Source organism: Letharia columbiana (genome assembly GCF_014066305.1).
Source record: "Letharia columbiana isolate WasteWater2 chromosome Unknown Sc0000025_s0, whole genome shotgun sequence".
Taxonomy (NCBI): Eukaryota; Fungi; Ascomycota; class Lecanoromycetes; order Lecanorales; family Parmeliaceae; genus Letharia; species Letharia columbiana.
Genome location: NW_023501067.1, coordinates 259,836 through 275,947, shown reverse-complemented (window position 1 = coordinate 275,947; position 16,112 = coordinate 259,836). Strand labels below are relative to the sequence as shown.

Genomic DNA, 16,112 nt, shown 5'->3' with positions numbered 1-16,112 from the left:
GAAAAAATATCCATTTACCATTATCTCCGACCGAGGCATTCAATTTACGGCATATTTCTAGAGAAGACTATACGAAAGAATTAGAACCAAATCTAAACTCTTTACTACGTTCCACCTCGAAATTAATAAATAAACAGAGAACGCTAACGCTGCTCTAAAGTAATATCTTAAAGCTTATATTAATTATAACTAAGATAATTAAATAAATTTATTACTAATAGCAGAGTTCGAAACTAACTCCAATAAGAATATCTTATTAAGCATATTATTATTTCTTCTTATTAAAGGATACATTCCCCGCTTAAGAATAAAACCCCTAATCCTTTAAAATTAGTCCGCTAGTTAAAAAGCGAAGAGAGATATTAAGTTAGCTGATAAATTCATTAAGAAGATAGATACTATAAGAAATTACCTAAAAAGTTAACTCGAATAATTACAAGCTTTATAAAAAGAATAAGCTAATCATCACCAGCTTTCGGCATTAGAATTTAGAGTCGAAGATATAATCATACTTAATAGAAGAAATATTAAAACCATACGCCCCAGCAAATCACTAAATTATAAGAATTTCGGATCGTTTAAAATTACTAAAGCTTTAAATAATTTCGCTTACGAGTTAGAACTCTCTACTTTTATAAATAATATTTACTTTATCTTTTATCTATAGCTATTACATCTCGATAATAATAACCCACTACTAGAATAAATCGAGCCTTCATCGCCATTTATCGATATTAATAAAAAAGGTGAAATCTACGATACTAAAGAAATAGTTTAATCTAAATTAGATAAATAAAAGAATAATCCCTTAACTAGTAAGAGAGAATATCTTATATATAAAATTAGATATAGGAACCTCAAGATCGAGGAAAATCTATTCTAATAACTATTTACGAATATAGTAGGATATTCGAATCTAATAGTAGACTTTTACTATTATCACCCCGAGGCCGTTAACCCTTATTTATTATTTAAAAGACCTTCAGAATAATCTCCTCTATTAGCGCTACTAATTTATAGCAGCTATATTAATTTATAGAAAGACCTTAACATCGTAACGAAATACTAAATTAATACATCTAAGAATATTACTTCATATACGCTTAGATATACTTCTTATAAGATCGATATCTACTATATAATAATCATCGCCGGAGCTTCAAATTAAAGAGAGGGGTAATATCACAGTTCTAATAACCTTACGACCTTACTTACTTATATTATAGCCCAATTAAGCTTAGCGTGCCAAGGCCTTTCGGTCTTTCTATCTTACTATGAAGCCTACACTTATAATAATCCTATATAGATAGTATTCTCTTCATACTACAATACAGAGTTACCACACACACCATTGAGTCCCTGACACCCCCTCAGTACGGGGGCTTCGAGGATACTCAGGAGGAGTTGGATTAATACGGTAGCAACCCGGAGGGCATTGATCGAGACCGCAGCCCGAAGGCGGAGTCTTCAGACGACGACTTCCTACCCCTGATGCAGGAAGAGGATAATAACGACAGCGGCGGCGAATGGAGTAGGGCCACGTATTCTGACGCGTCTAGATCATCGTCACCGAAATCCATTGCCCCTCCCTCCTCTTCCTCCTTGAAACGCAAGGCCGAGACCTCCTTAGACGCGTCGATAGATCAGAAAGAGTCTCGCAAGGGGACCAAGCGAAGAAAGACGCGTGCTGATGAAGTAGCCGTCTCCCGTTTGAGATCAACAATTATGGCCTTGCCGCCGAATATTGAGGCAATTCGTCAGACCCTGTTTGATGTAAGAGAGGAGGTCCGGTGGACGGCTGAGGAATTCGCCCAACTGTGGCCGTTTATGGACAACTTCTGGGTATGCAATAAGCCCAACAATCCCATCACCAAGTCGGGCACCCAGTCATCCTATTGGTGGTGTCGTCTACACAAAGGGGCCACTGAGTCCGACAATGCCGGCTATGACGTGTCCAAATTGCAGGCGCCTACTAACCCTGCAAAGGTCTCAGTAGATAGCGAGGATGAGGGCTAGATAGCTAGCTAAACCCCCAATGAAACACCCATAAAGCAACGGCGAGGTAGATTTCGTCTCGAGACGCTAGAAATATTAGGACGACAGCGACGGTCTTCTCATTAGATTCCGCCCTGATAGCCCCGAGATACCGTAACGGTGACGACGTCTTCCCACTCAAATTCCGCCCAGCCTTACTGAGTCGTTCTCCGCCCCATAGGAGGCGGCAGCGAGGTCTCTCATTATAACGCAAACTCCGCTACACCTCCCATACAAATCCCGCCCTAACCGATAGCAATGCCAGCGGGTACAGCTGAGAGGTCTCCGGCGACAGCGGCAGCGACAGTAAGGTGTCAGCATCGTCGCGCCTTATTTTGGTGTGGCTACCATACAAATCTGGCTCAGCCACCTTATAAGTACGCTAATGGTATTTTTCTTAGCATTGGCTGAGGTATACAGAGGTCTGCACCGAAAGTCCTACACCCGCCAAGACTCTTACACTCAGACTTCGGATAACGCCCCACCTAAAGAGTTACCTAGACAATACGTCTGAAGTTCTTCGGAATCGCACCTAGCCCTAGCCAGGTTTCGGGGCTTACTACCCCTATTAAGGCTAAAAGAAATACCTTAAATCCCATTATACGCTGTGAGAAGATATTTTTAGGCTTCCCCTCTACAGAGCCGCTTTCCGAAAGTAGGGTTAGGGCTGCACTAGTGCGGGTGTAGGACTTTCGGTGCAGACCTCTATAAAAGCTACCGCTTTAACTTTGACCAAAGATCGACAACGAATAATAAGGGTCTGGGGCAAGGAAACTCTTCTCATAAGATGATAAGACTCTCTCCTCTCTTTTAGTGCTCGATTCTTATATAGCATACAAAAAGTACAAATCACCAGATCATGCAGGTACGCGTTGCTAAGTTATCTTTGTAAGACTCCAGTCGGGGTGTCAAAAGATACACTTCCTTTCCATTCATGGTATTGACCTGATATTGCACGCCGTAGCTGTTTGATTTCACGAAGTGCCCTCCTTCTCATTGACAGAATTTGTCGGCGCAGAGGTTGAAGATGAGGAATCTCAGACAATGTTCTCCAGATCTGCCCACGCCCCACCGGAAGGCTATCCCTGCTATCCGTAGAGATCTCCCGCTAGCCTCTCGCTTAAATTTTATTAGCGTGAATCTGTGAAAGTAGGAACTTCTGTCAAAACCGATAAATACTGTGACGTGGAACAACAGAAAGATTTTGATTGAGACATGGAGAACACGGAGCTCAGATCGAAGAAGCGAAAGCGCAAGCACGTCAGTGAGGTGGTGGAGGCTGAAGTATCTACCGAAGCAAAGGACGCTTCAAGTGTCCTTCCCTCAGTCAATGGCTTTGCAAAGTCTGAGCCTCCCAAGAAAAAGAAAAAGAAGCATACACATCAGGAGAAAGGCGATGCGCAAAAGGGCACCCTGTCAAAGCCTGTTTATGATGGTCCCAGAAAGGCGAACGCTGTGGAAGGTGCCCCAGTAGAGGAGGTGGAAGAGGAGGTGGACAAAAGAGCTGGGCTGGCCTCGGGTGACGCTCTCAGGGACAAACACGATGTGGAAGATGAATCATTAGGGTCGGGGGGAGAGGAGGTTGAGAATGTTGCAACCATAAATGCGAACAGGAATGATGCTCCCCCTGCAGACACAGACGTGCCATCGGCTTCGGCTTTATCATTACCGTCCACAGGCTCTGACCCCAAAAGCTTCAAGGACCTGAACTTGTCGAGCAAGACGATGCAAGCCATAGCGGACATGAATTTTGAGAAGATGACGGAGATTCAGCAGAGAGGAATACCACCGTTGTTGGCTGGTAAAGATGTTCTCGGCGCAGCAAAAACAGGCTCCGGCAAGACTTTGGCATTTCTAATCCCGTATGGATTTTTCTTTGTTATTCTGTCCTAAGACATATTCCTTGTGTACTCAAGACATCTTCCCGGAGCAGTACCCTTGTTCCGACTACGACACCGCTCCCAGAAACTTTGTTGCACCTGGAATTGCGTTCCCATGAAGAAATGCTGACTCCGAAATGTATGATAGTGCGGTCGAGATGCTGAGTGCTCTCAGATTCAAGCCCAGGTAGGGCGGAGATGCATTTGTGTCTACGAATCAGGCTAATTGACCGTAGAAATGGAACTGGAGTCATTGTCGTCTCACCGACACGAGAGCTTGCCCTACAGATATACGGCGTTGCGCGTCAATTGATGGCAAATCACAGTCAAACAGTATGAGAATATCTTCGAAAGATTAAAGTATAAGTTAATTAATAAATCCAGTACGGAATCATTATGGGAGGAGCGAATCGACGCGCCGAAGCTGAGAAAATCGCGAAGGGAATCAACCTCGTCATGTAGGACTCTACTCGCGTTGCTCCGAAAAAAATCTTTGGTTCTTGGACTAATGGTTCCTGGTAGCGCCACGCCTGGGCGTCTACTGGACCACCTGCAAAACACGCCTGGCTTTGGCTACAAAAACATCAAAGCACTGGTGAGTCTTTAAGTCATTTACAGTATGTCGAAGTTAGCTGATTGCTTCGTTACATAGATTATAGATGAGGTAAAGGATTTCCCGAGACCAAAACCCCTCATCCGACCTTGATGTTGAGCTTTAAGACATGTCTAAGGAGTGCAAACTCTTCAGTATCGTCTAAGGGCTCAGAAAACTTTTTTGAACAGACAGTGCTGACTCCGAAACCTTTTTCTAGGCAGATCGTAGGTTTACACTTGAAGATCCTACACCTTTGCTTTGGAGCGCAGGGTCAAGCCATACTAATGTGCAAGCAGGAATTCTTGAAGTTGGGTTTGAAGACGAGGTCAGGCATGTTCCTCATGATAAGACGATGTGATAAATTAACGATATGCTTGCAGATGAGACAAATCATTAAGATTCTCCCTAAGGACGAGCGGCAAACAATGCTTTTCTCTGCAACGCAGACTACCAAAGTCGAGGACCTCGCAAGAATCTCACTGCGACCTGGACCCCTTTATATCAATGTCGAAAACACCAAGGAACACTCAACAGTGGAGGGATTGGAGCAGGGATACGTCGTCTGCGACTCAGACAAACGCTTCCTCCTCCTTTTCTCATTTTTGAAGCGCCAAAAGGTGTGTCATCATGGATTTTGGAGACTTGTCCACGGTTGTACTGACAGGTCCGATCAAGAACAAAAAGTGCATAGTTTTTTTCTCGAGCTGTAATTGTGTGAAATGTATTGTCTTCCTCCTTCTGCCCGCTATGGTTTTTCGGCTAAAGATCTCTTGCCAACAGACCATTCCGAGCTGCTAAACTATATCGATCTTCCCGTGTAAGCATCCCCCTCTTCTAAATCATCTTACTCGATCGACTAACGAGTCATTAGGCTAGATCTCCACGGGAAACAGAAACAGATCAAGCGAACAAATACGTTCTTTGAATTTTGGTGAGCAAAATTAGTCTTACTCCCGAGAACTTGACTAATGCTGGACCAGCAATGCTACCAAAGGGACATTGATCGCAACTGATGTAGCTGCGAGAGGGCTTGATGTGGGTTGGAACAACTTCAACTGCACATCCGAAGCTGATTTGGGCTCAGATACCTGCAGTGGATTGGATTGTTCAATTTGACCCTCCAGACGATCCTCGGGGTATGTGTTTTGACCATTTCCTGCAAGATGTTATTGACTTTGATTAGATTACATACATCGAGTCGGACGAACAGCACGAGGAGTAAGTACCCGAGGTCCACGTTCTCTCTTTTCGAACAAATCCCAGTTCGAGACATGTCCTGGGTGGTTCTTTACTCTCGAAACATGTTTCAAGGCTCGATACATCCCTTCAACCAGGCTCTTTTCAACCAGGCAATACTAACCTGGAAACCTTAATCTAGTCGGGTGGTAAAGGCAAAAGCCTCTTATTCCTGCAGCCTTCAGAAGTAGGCTTCTTAAAACATCTCAAAGAAGCAAGGGTACCGTTAGTGGAGTTTGAGTTCCCAGCAAAACGAATATTCTCAATACAGAGCCAGTTGGAGAAGTTGATCAATCAGAACTACTACCTCAACAAGGTAAAGTCTCCCTTTTCTTCCTTCTGGACCCTGGCCTTCGTCGAAGACTGACCGTCTTTATCTGTAGTCGGCCAAAGATGGCTACCGCTCCTATCTACAAGCATACGCCTCTCATAGTCTAAGGTCTATCTTTGACGTTCACAAGCTCGACCTCGTCAAGGTGGCAAAGAGCTTCGGCTTTTCTGCACCTCCACGCGTTGACATCACGTTGGGAGCAAGCATGAGCAGAGACAAGAAGAAGGAAGGGAGGAGAGCGTACGGAAGTCAACCGAAACAAGGGCAGAAGTTCCAGCGGAAAGGAGATTGATTTTAGCAAAAGAAACAGTGTTCTCCATTTTTAGCAAGGTGTTGGTTGTCGCTCAACCACGTGCTCATCCCTCAAGGAGGAATGCTGTCAAGACCGATTGGGCAATATTTGACGGCAGTGGCATATTGCCGACTTGAGAATAATAATGGGTAGCAAACAGATCTCTTGTACCTACTGTACCCAAGTTCCCCAATACCGTAAACTCCCAGACATGGCCGAGAGCGCTTGAAGTTGATGAGTTGTCAAGCGCGGGATCTTGCATGCCCAGACATCCACGAATCCAATTGCAATTGGCTCTCTCAGCGGTCTCCCGGTTAACGACCTTCCCGCGGGCCAAGATCAAATATTAATGGTAAGACTAAATAAGAACCGCAGGTTTGTCTGTCAGTACGCATCACACAACTTTGATTTGGATGATGTTTTGGGGACCGAGTCTTTCATTTTTTTGGCCACACTTCACTCTGAGCGTGTGAAGGCACAAGCAGAGCAGATCCTTTTGTGAAGGAGGGGCGGGAGATCTTCGGCTTGTGGCAAAGCAAGATTTCCGGCAGACAGGAACCGCTGCACAGCTCAGGAGAAATGCCAAGAAAATGCCAAGGATTTTCGAGCGAACAATAATGTAACAGTTGATGTCTTGCAGAATACCTACGGTCAATGTGTTTCGGAAGTGTAGAAGTGTAGAAATAGATTAGATTCATCAATCAAATCATTGCGCCTACGAAAGTACTCCGTAGAGGCCTGTCGAAGAAGGGCGTTACGATTTACCAAGGAGCAGAGCTGGTGGCGCCAAAGATATCGACCTATCAAAGCTCGCTACCGAAGCCGATTCCCTTAGCTTACCGACAATTTGGTGGTTGCGTTTGTTGTTCCCTGGCTCAAGCTTTCAGCTTTCCCTCGACTTCAGGTTTCTACAGAAACAATCTTAGCTTCACCACTCCAGTTCTTTCTCCTCTTGCTAGTTTCTCACTGAATACAGTGCGGCGGAGTTACAGGTGAGCTTTGAGCGTTCAATGCTGCCAAGGCCATACTGACCTCGCCAAGTGAGAAACCGAAGGCTACGGTCGAGCTCGGCCGATACAAACAAGATATCACCAGCCATCTATTTCCAACAGCGGATCGCCCTGCCTCTTCCACAACTTCCACGCACTCAGGCACTACTCCTTAGCTGGCTTGTACCTTCTTTTCAGCCTTGCAGACGTTACGCTACCATCGTCGAGAGTCGGATAATTCCCTTCATGGTCATTGCACCAAATTCTGCGCCTTCCCAACCCACGTCATCTCCATATTGAGGGCGCTGCACCACGCACAGAAGCTTGATATCACTTCAACTGTGGTCTCAAATAACCAACCATCCATCAATGGTCTACAATTAGTCCGTCTTCATACCCTTCGAGGTCAAGACAGGTTGATACATCGCAATGGGCATCGAGACTCGCAAACCGCCGTTGCCAGCGCCAACCGAGTCCTCAACCTTGCAAACATCAGGAGGCAGCGGTGAAGAGGCTGACCTTGCTACCGACGTCTCACGCCGCACAGATCGGACATCCTACTCGATACCTGAAGACGGAAGTCCAGTAACCATACCTACGAAGAAGCGCAGGGACTCCCGCGATAAAGGCCGTGAGAGTGCACTTACTCACGCTTCGCACCATTCCCAGACGTCGCTATTGATCGAATACTTCGAGGGCGGAAAAGGACCGAACGTACATTCCAGGCCCAGCGTCCGGGTGAAGGTGACGCCATCAGCTGCGCGTAAGATCAAAGACACAAACGAGCACGTTCAGGTCACCGCGTCAAAAGGCAGTCGCAAGCCTTCTTACACAAGGCGGATATCGCTGGGCCAACACTCTACGGGAGAGAGGCAGGCCACAGAGAGTGCGGACGACAAGAGTATTAGCTCGTACACATCGGCGGCGGAAGAGTCAAGCTTAGCTCATCGATACCCGCCTGTGGAGGTCGAAATAATGCATAGAGACCAAGATAGTGACCTATCTGGCCTAAATCTAGCAAGGGAGGAGCGATACACTCATGTGAACCCATCCGACATATCGTCTATGCCACCGGATAGCATGCTCGAGGGAAAGGCAGGAAGTGTGACACCTCGCCGCGGCAGTCGAAGCACAAGCAGAGATGCTGTTGTCACCACCGATACTCTGAAGACGCCATCGCGGAGGAGAAGCCGAAGTCTCAGTAAAGAGAGACTAGCCCACAAGGCTATGGAAAAGCTAGTGGAAAGGCCTCGAGAAGTCAGTGGTGGGAAGCACAAGCGCAGCAGTAAAACTCGCAGCCGCAGTGGCAGCAATGAGCAGCTTGTCGAAGATGTCAATAGTAGGCGGCGCAGATCGAGCAAAGGATACAGAGAGGAAGAGCTTGCCAGTGGTGCCGAGTCAAGCCTCCTCACAACGTCTCAGCTCTCTCCTCGACGGGAATCTGGCGATCAATACTCCTTCCGATCTGGAACCTCAAAATCCTCAATCAATGCCAACCCAAGATTGCTCGAGACGGTGGAGAATGCTATCCGCCGCTTAATCATGCCGGAATTGGAGACGTTGAAGCAAGAGCAGAAGATGCAGCAAAGTCGCCAAAAGTTCGACCGGAACAGTAGGGGATCCGTGGATTCGGGTCGAAGCGTTTCACATACCGAATTGTCTCGCAAGCTCTCCAAACATGCAAGTGCTCCAGATGTTTCTGGAAAGCCCAAGGTGTTTCTTAATAGAGATGAGCACAATGCAGGGACACTGTTATCGGGCGATTCGATTAAGGGCAGGAAAGAGAGCAGACGGGACAGAAAGTCCGATTCGCCTTCTGAGCGCAGGTCAGAGCGCGATATGTCGGAGGAAACTGTCATTCGTGATGGAGAGAAACCCTCTCGAAAGAGAAGCAAGGAGCACCGTTTGAAAGACACTACGGCTGGAGCCATTGCGGGAGGAATCCTTACAGCTGCGGCTTTGAACCATCATGACCTGAAGCACAATGACTCAAGGTCTAGCATGGATCGGGAGAAGCGAAGGAGGAGGAGGAGTAAAGGGAGTCACAGTCGAAGTGCGAGCATTGCTGAGAGTACCGAAGAGATCTTTAACAAGCATGACGTTCCTCCGATGCCGATGCGGAGCGACATCCAAAGTTCGGAAGTGACGCGAGACTCAATCTTGTCAGAACAGACCGATGGGACATTAGGGACGTTAAGGACACTATCCCCTTCGGAGGAACGAATACATACCGCAGAGATACGACAGGTATCTCGCGGTTCTCCCCGCGAGATTTTATCTCCCGCCTCAAGAACGCCGACCAGAACACCTCAAGATGCGCGAAGGGGAGGGCTAGGAACCTATCATAGCAATTTATCGCAGGGAGACCTCGCGGAGGCTAGTCCACACAGCAATCGAAGCTTTCGGGATGACGAGCATCACTCAAAACTGGTGGAAGCAGGTGTTGTTGGAGCAGTGGCTGGAACAGCTGGTCTCACTGCCCATAACTTATCAGATCGCAACGATCAATACGATAGACACGGATTCGCCTATCAGCAGGAGAGTCGTGGCCTAAGTCCTATCCAGAGTGTCTCTAGTCGTCAGGAAAGCGAGATTAACCGGCAGTCGTTCGGTCATAAAGGCTCTTTGTCATCCCTGAAGCAGCCCCTAAAGAAGGACTCAGCTGCTTCGATGAGATCGTTGGCGTCTCCTGTTAGCGTGGATATGACTCGTTCGAACAGACCCAAAGGCATCAACTTCGAGCCAGGTGAAGATGTGCTTGCGCAGCTCCGCGACTCGAAGTTTACGGAGGGTGAGTACTCTGATAAAGACCCTGCGATGGATGAGTGGCTGGAGCAGGAACATGAAAAGAACGATCGCTATCGCGATTCTGGCAGCTACCGAGACTCTATGATTGATTACAAGCATATGACAAACTACACAGATGACAGCATGGATGCCCCATATCTCGACAAAGTTGCCGCCGCTCAAGAACGTCACACCGTGGGCGTTGGCAGAAACCCTGATTACAGAAGCACACCAGTAGCCGTTGAATCAGCAGTTGCATCGCTTCTTGAGACTTCAGTGATTTCGTCGAAACAGGAAGACAGATCATATGCTGGATCGCGCGAACAAGAACGGGTGGAAGCTGATGCGGAGCGCGAAGTTGCTCAAAATTCTAGGGAGCAGCAGCACGAGCATCAGACCAAGTCATCCTCTGAGAAGCACTATAGTTATGACAGGCTTTCTGCCAAAGACTCTCCACGTCAGAGCATTGCTAGATCCCTGGATGAACGCGAGGAGCACATTCCCATGGGTGCCAGTGGCTTGCCAGTAGCTGATGACCCCATACCTGAGATCGGACATGGCTTGCACTCGGACTCTGAGATTAGCACCAACCCTTCCATCATCCAAGGACCAATGGGTGGCTATCAGAATGACAATCTCGATCACTGGCCAAACAAGCCCACCCCACCACAGGCCAAAGGAGAGTTCTTGTCTCCCTCTAAGGATTCAAGTGCTCAAGACAGCCTCAAGGCCGCTGCTGCAGGCTTCCTTAACGCAGCGACTTTAGCTAGCGGACGAGGCTCCCTTGAAGAGCAAGGAAAATCGCGGGAAATGTCAATACACGACGACTATCAGCCCAGGTTTCATGATGACTATGAGACCAACGCCAAGCATGATTTCAGCCCCGTTCGCGAAACTTATATGGCCGGTGGAAGAGTTCCTAGTCCACCCAAAGACGAGGGCTACATCTCTGGGCCTCAACGTGGTGCTGCCAGTCCGGAAATACGCTTCAGAGATGCTAAAGCCTTCAACGACCGGGGAAGGGATGGCATGACCGAAGATGAAGATCCATTTATTAGCCGAGGCCACGACAGGCATCTGAGCACCAATTCGCATGGACTGGCACATGGAATGGGCTCCCCGCTCTACGACAGCGCTACAGGCGGCGGCATTGACAGAATCCAGTCAAAAGACATTGTGGCGCTCATGGATCATGTAAGTGACTACCCCCTGTGTGCAATTCAATTGTGCCGTTCTCCATGCTAAAAAAGTACCAGCTTACGGTCAGGGACGCCCAACGCAATGCCAGAGATACTGAAATATTGGTGACTCTGGTCAGAAGTGCAGCTGAGATGCGCAACTCCTTCGAAGAAATGAAGAAGTTCATTGCTGAGCAAGACGACCTTCTTGTCGACGTTGGTAACAAGCAGCATGACCGTACAATTCAGAAGATAGTCGTCGGTGGCCCACGACCTCAGCCATTGGGACCACCCAAATATCAACGTCGCTCTTCTACAGAGGACGATGCAGAGGATTCGCCTGCTAAGAGACGAAATGTGTTTAGGCGCGCTCTCAAAGGGCTCAGCAGCCGCAATCAGAACGATATTGGCAAGATAGAAGAGATGCTGGTCCATCTACTTGGAGAAGTCGAAGGGTTGAAGGCTGTTCAGGGCGTGCGGCCTGCTGGGGGAGGAGATAACCGCGCTGACAGCCTGAATTCGTATAACAACATGCGCGCAGCTGGCCCAGACGGGTATGAGCCAGAAGGTCAGGCCGGTACCGGATCAACAGGCCAATCCGGGTACTTCTCAAACCCTCCATCACGGGAAGCCAGCGCCATGAGAAATAGAGACAGTCGCCGCGGATCTCAGAACCGAGTAAGTACAGTACTTGAAGCGGACGAGGAGCCTGAGCCGCATGAGCAGGGAATTCTTGACAATCATAACGAACAGCTGCTCACCCCTACCAGGGAGAACGCTCGAGCTGGGTCTGTGCCATTGGGTACTCCACCGCAGACTCAGGTTCCAAACGGGACTCAAAGTAACGAGCATACTCCGAGAACAGGAACAGATAAGAGTCGCAAACACAAATCCAGCAGCTCATCGTTCTTCCCGAAGATCTCCAGGTGGTCAAGGACAACAGCTTCTTCTGTCGGGGACAATTTCAGGAATAGCATGGACCGACGACAGCAGCGACCTTTCTCAGAGGCATCCCGCTCGGGAGAAGACCTACAGCCGTATGAAACAAACGATCATTATGACCACCATGGGGACGACCGTATTCGTTCTAATGACTCACTCGAGAACGATGATGTCGTTCGTGATGTGGCCCAAGAAAACCGACCTCCTTCTCCCCTGATCCCATCTCAAGTATCTGAGGATCCGAAATATCAAGCACATCGGAATTCTCTCAATCTGCAGCATCCCCAGCCACGTCCTGGACCCACGCATCGATTCCAGCACCATCTCGAATCTCAAGCCCAGAACTTCGGCTCCCGCTCTCCCATCTCGCCCACCTCCGACACCTTTGGGTCTGACCCCACTCTTGCTCGTTACGTCCCAGGTGCCATCAACAGATATAGTGGATTGGCTGGCAACCTGTCCCCAATATCCGATGCAGGACACTCAGAGACATCAGGGGCCGAACAAGCTTCTGCTCCTCCACGACCGCCAAAAGTCAAAGATGATGGTCCACTGATTCCATCAGGTCCGTCGCGCCCGCCAAAGCTAGCGAGCAAAGACAGCAGGCCAACCTTTGCATCGCCTCTAAGTACAGAACATCTGCAACCTGAGCAGAGATATAGCAATGGTTCCGCTTATGATACTGCAAGTCACCTTTTACTAGTCGGTTCGAAAAGCATATTAACTGACCATCTTCTGCAGGCGAAAGACTCACCGCGCTCTACCTCCGGCGCTGCCATGCAGCGCAAGCCTACTGGTCCAAGGCCCATCACCTCTTCCGGTAGTTACAGCCCAGACAAGGAAAGCGTCAAGCGGAATAGATATCGCGGATCGCCAAATCAAATACCTTCACCAACCGAAGAGGCTGACTTCTAGACATATTTTTGACATGCGTATTGCTGTGCCTCTTATTCTCCGTGTCATAATAGCAGCATCATGCAGCGCACATTGACGAGAAATTTCATTTGAGGGAGCGGAAGACGGTAATCGAGCGATCGAGCAGGGCGTTGTCAGGGGTGTGGCATATAATAGGTGCTAAAAGCATTTGTGCCGTTGTCATGAGCCAGGTGTTCTAAGACATTTTACGACTCATGCGAGAAGAAAGATACTATTCGAGACCCATAGTTAGCGATCAAAAAGCCTTCTTTTAAGTCCCACCTTCTCCATACTTATCATCTTCGATTATTCCGTATCAACAAGCTTGCCTTCTGCTAAATAGTAGCACATGGAAGGCATGATCAGCAACATGGTAGGTGAATGTGGACTTTCACTCATAGCTGTACTCGTAATGAACACGCAAGTGTTACACCGGGGCAAGGCATATGCTATTGGGCGCTCTTGATTGCAAGAAGCTTTGAGCATTACTCTCCTTCGGCTGGCAAAATTCCATGAGCCGGCATCTCTGACCAGTATCTCGTCTGTTGACTGTTAACGTGTAGCCACATGTCAACGCATACCGTCTCCAGTCCGGCCTCAATCACGGAATCACAATGCTCGCAATTGTTGGTCAGGGAAAGACACTGGTCCCGGAAGTGATTAGCGTTCATCAAACATCACGAGGCCAGCAATGTGCTTTCAGAGCGGTCGTCAATTCTTTATCCGAAAAAAAGGGGGGTAAGATATCAGTCCGTGGGCTTGGTCAGCGACACCTAACTATTGAAGCACGGCTATTTCGTATGTCGCCAAAGGCAGCAGCGCCAATGGCATGTTCAGCATGCTCCACCACTTCGAGCGGTCAAGGACCCACTCGGCATGATTTGGAGAGTTCCTCCTTAACATGTCTGTTAGAGAGAGTAGTTCTGCTTGATCGATACTATCACAATGACATGATGCGTTCCCAGAGAACGAATGTTCATCCTTGGCGCTACGATGTGACTTAAATTGGTGCCATGCATGGAGAATAGATTCTGACAGAAGAACTTGCTGCAGTGATGCTTTGGGAGAAGACTCGCAACTAACGGACCGGTGAGTGGCCCATGCCCTCCCTAAAGAGCAATCCCTGAAGTCAAAAAGCCTATCAGAATAGCCACTCAGGAGTCACGTCCCCATGACTTCTTTAAGGTACGTAAAGTCTCAAACTATTCCTTTCTTTTCTATACTGTCGTTCGAGTTGCAAGAACTCCTACGTCCCCAGATTTTCTCTGGAGAGAATGCTGATCCCAGTATCTCTCCAGGATTACTGTTCCGAGGCCCATTTGACACGGAGGCTGAATGACCTGGGATGCAGAAATGTAATAAATGTGCGTAGACTGTGCCTGGGGAGCTGTGAGATGCTTCGTTACTCACTTTTCTGGAAGGTAGTGGAATGGGCTTACATTGGAGAGAAGTTTTGGAGAAACGAAATGGGGAAAATCAGCAAATCAGAACCTAGGCACAGGATTTGTTATGAGTATGCTGACTACGGAGATTTCTGGGATTTGATAGCTTGGTATCATACGCAACGGTATTTATTCCACCTAGTCCCTCTATGTTGTGGTCATCATTGACTAAAGTGCGAATAGCCTCATCCTTCCGGAAGCGTTTTTGTGGCATGTCTTCCACTCCATGGCGAACGCCCTCTGCTATTGCTGCTATGGGACCAACAATCCATCGTCCCGTAAGCGCGGATGGGACGGCATTGTCCATATGGATATAAAGCCGGAGAACATACTGCTTGCCGCGCCTGGTCTAGACACGCACCGACTCTATCCCTGCGTGAAGCTAGCAGATTTCGGTAAATATCCCAAGCTTACTAATCTTGGATACTGACATGAACAGGATTGGCACATACCATGGGAGTGAGCGTGGCAGAAATTCGTTACTTCAAGAGCGCCAGACCGAGTGGAGGAACTGAGGGGTAAGTACATTGAAACCACATCGCCTATACCTTGCTGACGTCGAGACAGATACATGCCACCAGTGAGTGTCTTGGTGACATTTCCAGACATCATACCCGCTACTAACGGTGATCATAGGAAGTGATAGACAGGACGCCGGAAAGAGAACGTAGAAGACGTCACCCTCACGAGCTCATAGGACCGCATTGCGATGTCTATTCTTTGGGAAAATCCATCCAGAATGGAACAAATCTGCTCGGTCTACATTACCAAACCCTCAAATTCTTAGACACGAAACTCAACCGCTTCGAACCTGAAACCAGACCAAGATTGGACCTGGTCTACACGTCCGATCTCTGGAACCTGATGAACCGCTGCCAAAATGAAGACGCAAGGTATCGTCCGAAACTTCACCACCTGTACAACGAAACAAAGCTACGTATGGAAAACTTCCGCGCCCTTGCACAGGCCGAAGGAGCAGAGGCATTTGGAAATGGCATTCCCGACTGCTTCCACAGCAACGTTCTTTATAAAAGGGCAGATCGCAAGCGCTTCGAGACCGATCCTGTCTTCCGCTCGAACTACAGGAAAGCAAATCTGCGGCCCGTGTGGGAGATCCTTGGCCCTCTACCACCTCAGAACGTGGCGCAGGCCGAACCGTCCATACCGCTTGACGCAGACCATTCTGTGCATGTGAATCGAGAGGACGGAGCGCAGGTTAACGAGCGGACGGGTCAGCAGCGGGGTAGGTTACCGGCGTATGTGGAAACGAAGATCGAGAAGAAGGATAAAGAGAAAAGGAAGAGGACGGCGCGAGTGCAGCGGGGGATCCGGGGGTTGTTGAGTCGAATGAACTTCTTCTCCTAGGACATTGGGTGATTCCTGGATCGACTCAGACTAATAATCTGCTGCTTGTGTTTAGATCACTACCACTTTGATCACATATTGAGGCTTCGTATTGCAGAGACCGGGACTTTATTTGGTATCTATCGC

General features: G+C 48.2%; 4 protein-coding genes across 4 annotated transcripts; all 4 read left to right on the top strand.

Annotated features, from left to right (window-relative positions):
- Positions 1-1,491: 1,491 nt before the first annotated feature.
- On the top strand, positions 1,492-2,016 carry HO173_007569 (uncharacterized protein; the record flags this gene model as incomplete). The annotated part of the gene is made up of 1 exon (XM_037309471.1): positions 1,492-2,016. One exon carries the CDS (start codon positions 1,492-1,494, stop codon positions 2,014-2,016), a length of 525 nt encoding a protein of 174 aa, XP_037163550.1.
- Positions 2,017-3,249: 1,233 nt separating this feature from the next.
- HO173_007568 (uncharacterized protein) lies at positions 3,250-6,368 on the top strand (the record flags this gene model as incomplete). The annotated part of the gene is made up of 17 exons (XM_037309470.1): positions 3,250-3,896; positions 4,063-4,101; positions 4,151-4,247; positions 4,299-4,372; positions 4,437-4,509; positions 4,567-4,578; positions 4,727-4,733; positions 4,806-4,834; positions 4,890-5,126; positions 5,185-5,230; positions 5,290-5,326; positions 5,381-5,440; positions 5,490-5,544; positions 5,594-5,645; positions 5,693-5,727; positions 5,888-6,061; positions 6,129-6,368. 17 exons carry the CDS (start codon positions 3,250-3,252, stop codon positions 6,366-6,368), a joined length of 1,914 nt encoding a protein of 637 aa, XP_037163549.1.
- A 1,418-nt stretch (positions 6,369-7,786) lies between these two features.
- On the top strand, positions 7,787-13,179 carry HO173_007567 (uncharacterized protein; the record flags this gene model as incomplete). The annotated part of the gene is made up of 2 exons (XM_037309469.1): positions 7,787-11,338; positions 11,401-13,179. The coding sequence occupies 2 exons, from the start codon at positions 7,787-7,789 to the stop codon at positions 13,177-13,179; spliced, it is 5,331 nt and encodes a 1,776-aa protein (XP_037163548.1).
- A 370-nt stretch (positions 13,180-13,549) lies between these two features.
- On the top strand, positions 13,550-15,986 carry HO173_007566 (uncharacterized protein; the record flags this gene model as incomplete). Its single annotated transcript, XM_037309468.1, has 4 exons — positions 13,550-13,556; positions 15,061-15,139; positions 15,189-15,201; positions 15,258-15,986. The coding sequence occupies 4 exons, from the start codon at positions 13,550-13,552 to the stop codon at positions 15,984-15,986; spliced, it is 828 nt and encodes a 275-aa protein (XP_037163547.1).
- Positions 15,987-16,112: the final 126 nt, after the last annotated feature.